General features: G+C 40.7%; 2 protein-coding genes across 2 annotated transcripts; one reads left to right on the plus strand and one right to left on the minus strand.

The window, feature by feature from the left end:
• The first annotated feature begins 912 nt into the window (after window positions 1–912).
• LOC140953288 (thromboxane A2 receptor-like) lies at window positions 913–2,266 on the plus strand. The gene is made up of 2 exons (XM_073402785.1): window positions 913–925; window positions 1,626–2,266. Exons 1-2 carry the CDS (start codon window positions 913–915, stop codon window positions 2,264–2,266), a joined length of 654 nt encoding a protein of 217 aa, XP_073258886.1.
• Window positions 2,267–5,789: 3,523 nt separating this feature from the next.
• On the minus strand, window positions 5,790–8,764 carry LOC140951947 (valacyclovir hydrolase-like). The gene is made up of 3 exons (XM_073401330.1): window positions 8,389–8,764; window positions 7,405–7,602; window positions 5,790–6,272 (listed from the first exon to the last, which is right to left on the minus strand). The coding sequence occupies exons 1-3, from the start codon at window positions 8,660–8,662 to the stop codon at window positions 5,968–5,970; spliced, it is 777 nt and encodes a 258-aa protein (XP_073257431.1). The 5' UTR covers window positions 8,663–8,764; the 3' UTR covers window positions 5,790–5,967.
• Window positions 8,765–9,173: the final 409 nt, after the last annotated feature.

A 9,173-nucleotide genomic window follows, 5' to 3' on the forward strand; every position in this document is an offset into this window, starting at 1 on the left:
AACCAGATCTTAAAAACTTAATAAATTGCACGGCCAGCAATGACGAACCTTTGGCATTCAGATGCATTCAGATGAAGTATATGGTGATGTATAGGGGTATATGGGGGTATATGGTGATGTATAGGGTGTATGGTGATGTATAGGTGGTGTATGGTTATGTATGGGGGTGTATGGTGTTGTATAGGGGTATATGGGGGTATACGGTGTTGTATAGGGGTATATAGGGGTATATGGTGATGTATAGGGTGTATGGTGATGTATAGGTGGTGTATGGTTATGTATGGGGGTGTATGGTGTTGTATAGGGGTAAATGGGGGTATACGGTGTTGTATAGGGGTATATAGGGGTATATGGTGATGTATAGGGTGTATGGTGATGTATAGGTGGTGTATTGTTATGTATGGGGGTAGATGGTGTTGTATAGGGGTATATGGGGGTATATGGTGTTGTATAGGGGTATATCGGGGTATATGGTGATGTATAGGGTGTATGGTGATGTATAGGTGGTGTATGGTTATGTATGGGGGTGTATGGTGTTGTATAGGGGTATATGGGGGTATATGGTGTTGTATAGGGGTATATCGGGGTATATGGTGATGTATAGGTGGTGTATGGTGATGTATAGGTGGTGTATGGTTATGTATGGGGGTGTATGGTGTTGTATAGGGGTATATGGGGGTATACGGTGTTGTATAGGGGTATATAGGGGTATATGGTAATGTATAGGGTGTATGGTGATGTATAGGTGGTGTATGGTTATGTATGGGGGTGTATGGTGTTGTATAGGGGTAAATGGGGGTATACGGTGTTGTATAGGGGTATATAGGGGTATATGGTGATGTATAGGGTGTATGGTGATGTATAGGTGGTGTATGGTTATGTATGGGGGTGTATGGTGTTGTATAGGGGTATATGGGGGCATATGGTATTGTATAGGGGTATATAGGGGTATATGGTGTTGTATAGGGGTATATCGGTGTATATGGTGATGTATAGGTGGTGTATGGTTATGTATAGGTGGTGTATGGTGTTGTATAGGGGTATATGGGGGTATATGGTGTTGTATAGGGGTATATCGGTGTATATGGTGATGTATAGGGTGTATGGTGATGTATAGGTGGTGTATTGTTATGTATGGGGGTAGATGGTGTTGTATAGGGGTATATGGGGGTATATGGTGTTGTATAGGGGTATATAGGGGTATATGGTGATGTATAGGGTGTATGGTGATGTATAGGTGGTGTATTGTTATGTATGGGGGTAGATGGTGTTGTATAGGGGTATATGGGGGTATATGGTGTTGTATAGGGGTATATCGGGGTATATGGTGATGTATAGGGTGTATGGTGATGTATAGGTGGTGTATGGTTATGTATGGGGGTGTATGGTGTTGTATAGGGGTATATGGGGGTATATGGTGTTGTATAGGGGTATATCGGGGTATATGGTGATGTATAGGTGGTGTATGGTGATGTATAGGTGGTGTATGGTTATGTATGGGTGGTGTATGGTTATGTATGGGGGTTTATGGTGTTGTATAGGGGTATATGGTGTTGTATATAATAATAATATATAATAAGATATAATAAGTATATTAAGGTACATAATAATTATCATATATGAAGTACCTACCTTGGCTGGTGAGTGGCCGGCGGAAAGTCTCGGCTGTTCATTGGCCACTTTTTGTTTGCTGTTCTTCGGTACCATGATGGTCATGGTAACACTCGTCATGTCTGCCGAACGATTTATAGCCATGTGCGTGCCGTTTTACTACCAACAACTTATAAACCTTCGAAAAATTAAGATAGCGGTTGGGTATATTTTTGTACATTCTGCAGCACTAGCTATACTGCCTCTCTTGTTAAAGAGCGTCGAACTGACAAAACATCCCATAGCAGTGTGCTTGTACTCGCTTAACTCCAAGAGCAATGGCGAAGTAATCGTTGTACACGCCTTCATTTGCAACTTCTCGCTGTCCATTCTACTTATGCTTGTAATGAACGTTGCAGTGCTTAAAGCTTTGAAGAAAATGAATTTGTCCGTTGGAACTGGGGTTCTTACACAGATTGCAGGTGATCGCGAGGCCATAATACTCTCTAACCTAACCGGAATTATGGCTCTATCCTATAGCTTGGCTTGGGTTCCAACTTTGGTAAGAAAAAACACTTTGTATGAGTTAATCTTTAAACGAAGATTGAAAGCAGGCCGGGAAAATCTGGGTGGAGGCTATGATCACACTATGCCAGGAGTGAGAACTGGGATTTAGGTCACCAAGCCCTCTCGGACAACCGCTTTGGCACAAAGTTCGAAGTGCGTGAACGACTTTTTCCAATTCAGTGCCGTTGCTGTTTATACTATACCGGATAGATTGGCGTGTCGGCATGAAAAACTATCCGGTATAGTCTGACACTAACATAGCCTCAGTCAAGTCAGATTGACACGCGTGAAAAACGCAGTGCGCATGCGTTCAAAATTATACGCGATACCAAAACAAACTAGATTCCGGCCGCGAAATTCAAAAAAGTAAGCTCCACACACAAAAGATAAGCTTAGAATTTCACGAACACAAAGTTTATTAATTGCTTTAGTTTCTCTCTTTTGCACCACATACTTTCCTCCTTGCACCAAAGGCGAAAATCATGTTTGAAAGTCCACGCTCGCTCTGGCAGCACTTCGCCGTAGCCATTGTTGCTGCTTTGGTCATCATGTCGCTGAGCTCGGTCAATGCGAACAACGAAAACGACCAATGCATGCTAAGTGGAAAAACAAGGACGGAAAAACCTTGTACTGGACGACTTTACCAGTTAGTTAGTTAAGTGAGTTTAAGTAATTTTTTGTTGTGCTTAATACTAGAACCGGCTGCAAACCATTAAACATATCAAACATTCCTAAATGTTTTTCAATTTAAATGGGGAAGATTTTGCAAATTTTAATTATTGAAAATAGAGACCTTGCGCATGCGCAGACGTTTTGCACGCGTGCCAGCCAGATTAGGTGTTAATCGATATACTGAATATGAAATTAAAACTATTGTCGGTTTTCACGTGACGTCACCAAAATTCAAACTAAGAAACTATCGATTCCTCTGAGTTTCTGAGTTTCATGAGGTATTACAGCACCTAAACACCTTTATTTAAACAGAGTTTTGGTTCGAAAGGGTTCCTCGTTTTACGATAGAGGACGTTTGAATTTCTAGGCTTTTGCGTGACGCGGCATTTAGCTGGCGGCCGGAACGGCTCTTATGTGGGTTAAAAACATTACCAATTTTGGGAGATTTTGCTGTCTAAATATTCCTTGTCTCAGAATAAATATCACTTTAATAGTTTATGAGTTTTTCAAGCGATGAATTAACGCATTAGTAAGAAAACTCAAAAACAGATGTTTCTGTTGGTTTCCGGCGGCCACATTTGTGCCCCGCAAAGGGACACAAACATGGCGTCGCCATACAAAGCTTTGTAAATTTGGGTAAAACGTTTTTCCTAATATCTCGCATATGAAATGTCGCACAGACCTGATTCTTGGCGAGGTCTTTTGCTTATTTATCTTCTTTTATTTCCTAGATTCGGGACTTTCTGTATTGAATGGTTTGCAATTTTATTTTTGATTGCGTGACAGTGAAAACCGAGAATTGTTTGGATCCAGAGTTATTTAAAGGAGCTGCGTCACGAAATTCAGCCAAATTAGGAAATTACAAAATGCCCGTTAAATTAAAGGAAACATAAAATAACCGCTTAAAACTTTAAAGGAAGGTTAAAATAACATAACAGAAACAACAGATGCCACGGATGGGCAAAACTGAAGAAGACTGAAACGGATTGAAATTAGGGTTTTTGAAAACTGTTTAGCCCAGCAGTTTTGAAAGTTGATCCCTGCTGCTTGCAACTTCAAAAATAATGTTCAGGAGACATATTTGTTTGTCTAGGATCTCTGATTTTGTCATTTACCTGTAATTTTTTCCTTAATTAAGTTCCATAGCGATTGAGGGCGAGTAATTGGCAAAATTAAACAAAATGAACTGGACTGCCGTGACACAGCCCCTTTAATGCACAGGCAAACAAGCAAAGGAACTCCCTAAAATGACTGGCATTTCCTTAAAGGGCTTCTCAAACCAAGTTGAAACTTAGACTTGTCGTAACAATAAGTCATATCATTTCTATCTTTTTATCATAACAATAAGAATGACATTAATATTTCATCGATTTTGTGTTAAAAGAGGGCCACAATTTTGTAAGTTCAAATTATAACTGTCAAATGTTACCCTCTCAATAAAGTCTCCACTCCTAACTCGTGTAGTCTAGGAGAACGACTGCAAAATGGGGCCTTTTCAGAAATGAGCGTAAGAGATAAAAGCAAAAACCATGTGCCTTTGTCCCTGACATATCATCGCTCTTGTCGCGAAAAGCCGGCGTGGCGCGCATTTAAGTCTGGGTAAACGTGGGTAGGCCCCAAAGAGACGTGGTACACTTTCCCTTGTTTTTTACAAAGGGGCTAAGCAACGACGACAATAGTGAAAACGTCACTTAGAAAATGAATTCACAATGTTTCTAAAATAACTGCTCTTATTCCACGCCACTCAAATGTTGGTGAATTATTCTGGGATTGAATTCTAAAGGACTGTATCTAACATTCAAAAAAAGAATATTATTAGAAAAACATGCAGAGTTGTTGTTTTGCTTATCTAAACCTATTGTTTTTTGCCGTTGTTGTCGATGCCGTCGTCGTTGAGTTGATTAAGCTCACTAACATCACTAGTCTCCCTCGCAGCCGTTTTTTGGATGTCACGGAGTGTTGCGTGACATCTAAAAAACGGCTACGAAGGAGACTATAACATCACATGATTGACAACATCTCTCTTCTTTCGCCAGGCTCGAGTGATGCTCATTTATCACGCAAATTGGCGCAGTATATACTTCGACTTGTTCGCGTTTGGTTTGTCAACCGTTGATCCATTTGTGCATCCAATCACCTGTATATTAGTAAGCCGGTGATACAGAGCGGGATATGCGGACGCCTTTAAAGATATCGTGTCGAGAATTCGTGGATGGATTTGCAGCTTAAAGCCTCGAACGAGAGTGGATCCACTTGACTATACACCCAGTGTTTCAAACACCTATAACAGTGGTCTGATTCACGTTACCTGGCAGCATGAGTCACGTGTGAATTTAAGAAACAACTGTGATCATTCTGCGCAGTGTGTAACACCCAAGGCGCATGCGAGTGTTTTAAGACTTGATGTAATTTACGAAAATTAGATAAAAGGACAGCTTTTCGTGTAGAGAAAAAAAAGCTATCCGGTATGGTTTGAACATCTATTCGATAAGTGACGCTCAACTTTAGAGATCGGCGCAGCTCCGCTCCGTTACAAAATGACCGTTCTCATGTGTGAACAGAAGCTCTATCTTGTATGGTTTTCGTGCAGACGGAAAAACTCTCTGTTTAAACCGTCGAAATTGCGAGAGTGCGAGCAATTTCAGTCTCGCGGCTCAACTTAATGCTTGCGGAGGAATCTTTTGCACATGGTACTAGTTCACAGGTAGCAGTATATTCCTTATAACGTGATAGGAATTACAAAAAAATAGCCAAAGCAACGCAAACGCTTTCAAAGACTTGAATGGGAATAATTGCAGACACCAGTGATAAGCTATGAACAAAAACATGTTACGATGTCACGTGATCTAAACTGTGATCAGTTCGCGGTAATCGCGGCTCCCCCTAGAGGAAGGTTAGCTCGTTGGATCAATTTTGGTAATTTCATGTTGCTAATACCATACTACTGAAACAAGCCTCTCTGTTTTGACAAACACATGTTAATCTCGACGCAAAGTTATAGGAACGTTACTACATTATAGGAAAACACTGTTCGTTTTGCTTTGACTGACGCAGGAGTTTTAACAGGCTTTACAAGTAACTGTTTGCAGTGTTTGTCTAGAAAAATGCCGGTAAAAAAAAGTCAAACCTCTGTGTTCATTAGTTTAATTTTCCTGTCAAAAAGTTCCTGACAAGTGAGTTGAATTCATCAGCATAGCGAAGGTGGATATTATGCCTTCCTTCTGGCATTAGATGAAACTTGGATCCTCTGATATTAGCGTGTAAAAACTCAGGATGAAAATCTGGAACCAAGGGATCTTTCTGACCGTGCACCACTAGAGTGGGGCAAGTAATACTCTTAGCCTCGCTTACACAAATGTCCCCTCCCCTGTTAGTATAGTATTGGCTTATACCATCAATCCATGCACTGTGCATCTCTTGAAGACCTTCTTTGCCATATAATGCTAAAATAAACATGCAAGTAAATAGATTACAGGCCAGGTAGAGCGGCTGAAGGACATGGAGGGGAATCTACTTATAACTGACTCTGGAATCAGAGCAATCGGAACATTGCTTTAGTACTCCTGCAAGATGGAATCTATTACAGGAGGAAAGGGAAGAACAAAAAAAGGGACCAAAAACATTTACAAAGAATTACTTTATCATGATGTCAAGGAAAGTGTCAGCAAAAAAGTTATTTTGATACTTGGTTTACCTGGGTGGGGCAGGTGTGGGTGCAAGAGATGGAAGTAATTTTAAGGCTGGGTTTAAGTCACATGACCTTTAGTCACACCCGCGACCAACATCAATTTTCTCCTAACAAAATCAATGCATAACCAGAAGGAAAGGTTATGAGAATTAATAACATGACCAACTGATCATTAAACAAATTTTCTCAATTAATTCTTTCAGGATATGAATGGGATCAGTCAGGAGAGTTTGTATGTGGTTATTGGGGTTTAACCCTTTCAGCCCTAAGATTGATCAGCATCAAATTTCTCCTTGTAATATCGACGCTTTACAAAACAGAGTGGTGATGAGAATTACGGACGTGATCACACAAGATGAATTTGCTTGATATTTTCTCAACTTCTCCCCACTACTTCTGTAGGAAATGAATAGGAGCAACAAATAAGAATTCAAATTTTGATCTTGGGGTTTAAAGGGTTAAAGGGTCAACCACACACATGCAAATTTAACCCTCTGCACCTGGTTCCTGAAAGGTCGATTAGCACTAATCCAGGATTAAAATTTTGTTCCAGTTTTGTAATTTACCTTCCTACGTATTGCTTAGAGTAACATTTTTATGTTATCATTACTATATCTCGGGGTAAAGGCTCAACAGTATTATTTTAGCTCAAGTTGCATGTCCTTAGACAAGAAAACCTTGCTTAAAACTAGGCTTAATCCCGGGTTAAAGTTAACCATCTTTTGAGAAACTGGGCCCTGGTCATCTTGACAATATTATCATCATGACAGAATATTTGACTATCATTGACTCTCTCCATGATAGACACAAATAAGTGAGCTTGTGGTATCAGTTACAGTTGGTGTTTGTGTACTCCAAAAAAAAACGTCACTTATAAAATATATTACCTTCTAAAGGTTCTCTCATTTTTTGACTCCATTTTGATGTGTCTCTGATTTTCTCATACAGCTCAATGTCTTGTGCTGTGACAGTAGCATTGGCTCCCCATACCACCAGACGATCAATACAATCAGAATACTTAGCAGCAAGTACCATAGCGGTTATTCCGCCGTCACTCCAGCCCAAAAGAGAGTATTTAGTATGACCTGTCAGAAACCAAAAATTCAAAAATTATTGGTGGAGAAACTGATAATTTTGCATTGAAATGCAGATTTCTTCATTTAGCAGGATTATTATTTCAAAGGTTGTCTGCAAAAAAGCCCAAAGTGATTAAAGCACCATAGGTTAAATGGGCTGTGTCACAGCTGTCTGGTTCATTTTTTATAATGCAAATTATGTGTCCTTATTCGCTATGGAACTTAAAAAATTACCTGTGAATGACAACATCAGAGCTTCATATGAAGCAAATAAATTATGTTTCCCAAGCATTATATGAAACGTTACAAACAACACAAAACTACAAAAATGACAATTCCTCCAAAATGTCCTGGCTACCCTCACCCCCTAGGATCCCAGACTTACAGTTGAAGCTCCACCAACAGAAACCTCCCATGGACACCTCCCATGAGACTTCTCTCTCCCATAACATCTTCCAATGATAGATTTTGACTCCGAGTTAAAAAGATAAGCATAATCAGTGGCAGATCCAGACCTCCAGATAAGAAGGGGGGGCATCCAGACCTTAAGATAGGAATGGGGGTGTGGTGTTTTTTCGGTCGTTCAGGCCTCAGTTTGGTCCAAAAATAAGGGGGGCCCAGGGGGCCCCTGGATCTGTCACTGATAATTAAGTATGGGGCTCTGCAGCAATCATTCTTCATATTTGTGTATATCCCTGGGGACATTACATTTTTATTCCGGTCCCTTTCCCACCCTCCATATGGGGGGTCCGGAATAAAAGTGGAACTTCGCCATTTGGGTGGTCCACGTCTTACCAAGAGTTTCCATAAGCCCTGCTGCATCGTCTGCATCCCTTGCAAAAAAGTCACTAGGAAAGTCACGTTTTGGCGGTATTGATTTACCGTATCCTCGAGGATCAAAAGCTACAACTGTAAAATCATCGCTGAGCCCCTTCAACTGAGGGCCGAAGTCACTTTGTGTGGAACCGAGTGCTCCAGGCATGCACAAAACAACATGATCACCTCGGCCGGCAACATCGTGGTAAATTTCCACTCCGTTCACTTCTTTCTTAGACGATACTACGCACATATGGCGTTTTGTAATTTGAAAAGTATTTGTGTGTGATTTTGGCCGTATTTTGAGAGCTTTACGACAGAAAGCACGCGATGCTGGCAGCAGCCCAGGCAGGAAGCGAACAGCCGCCATATTGAAAGTAGGACCCAAGCTCTCTCAGCCCTGTCTGGTCGTACAAATGAAATCACTAGCCTGTGGACAGACATCCCCCTCCCTCAGGAAAAATCGCACCGGCTAATAATTAGCTCGAATAACTCTGATTTCCTACCGGCGAGCATTGAGGTCAAAAACACTCCTAGGGTAGGGCAAGTTTCAAATTTTCGGATCGGAACTTCACCCAGCTCAAATATGCACTGTGTTTTGAGATACAAACACAGAGGCTGGGTAATCTGTGGTTCTATCAGCTTTGACACAATTGACACGTGAAAAGGTACAACTTCTAAATGCTTTTCTTATTTCAAAAAATATCTAAAACGTAGGAAACCTTTACAAATAACTGAAACAACGAAAGTAAGCAAACTGAAGC

Source organism: Porites lutea, chromosome 11 (assembly GCF_958299795.1).
Source record: "Porites lutea chromosome 11, jaPorLute2.1, whole genome shotgun sequence".
Lineage (NCBI taxonomy): Eukaryota > Metazoa > Cnidaria > Anthozoa > Scleractinia > Poritidae > Porites > Porites lutea.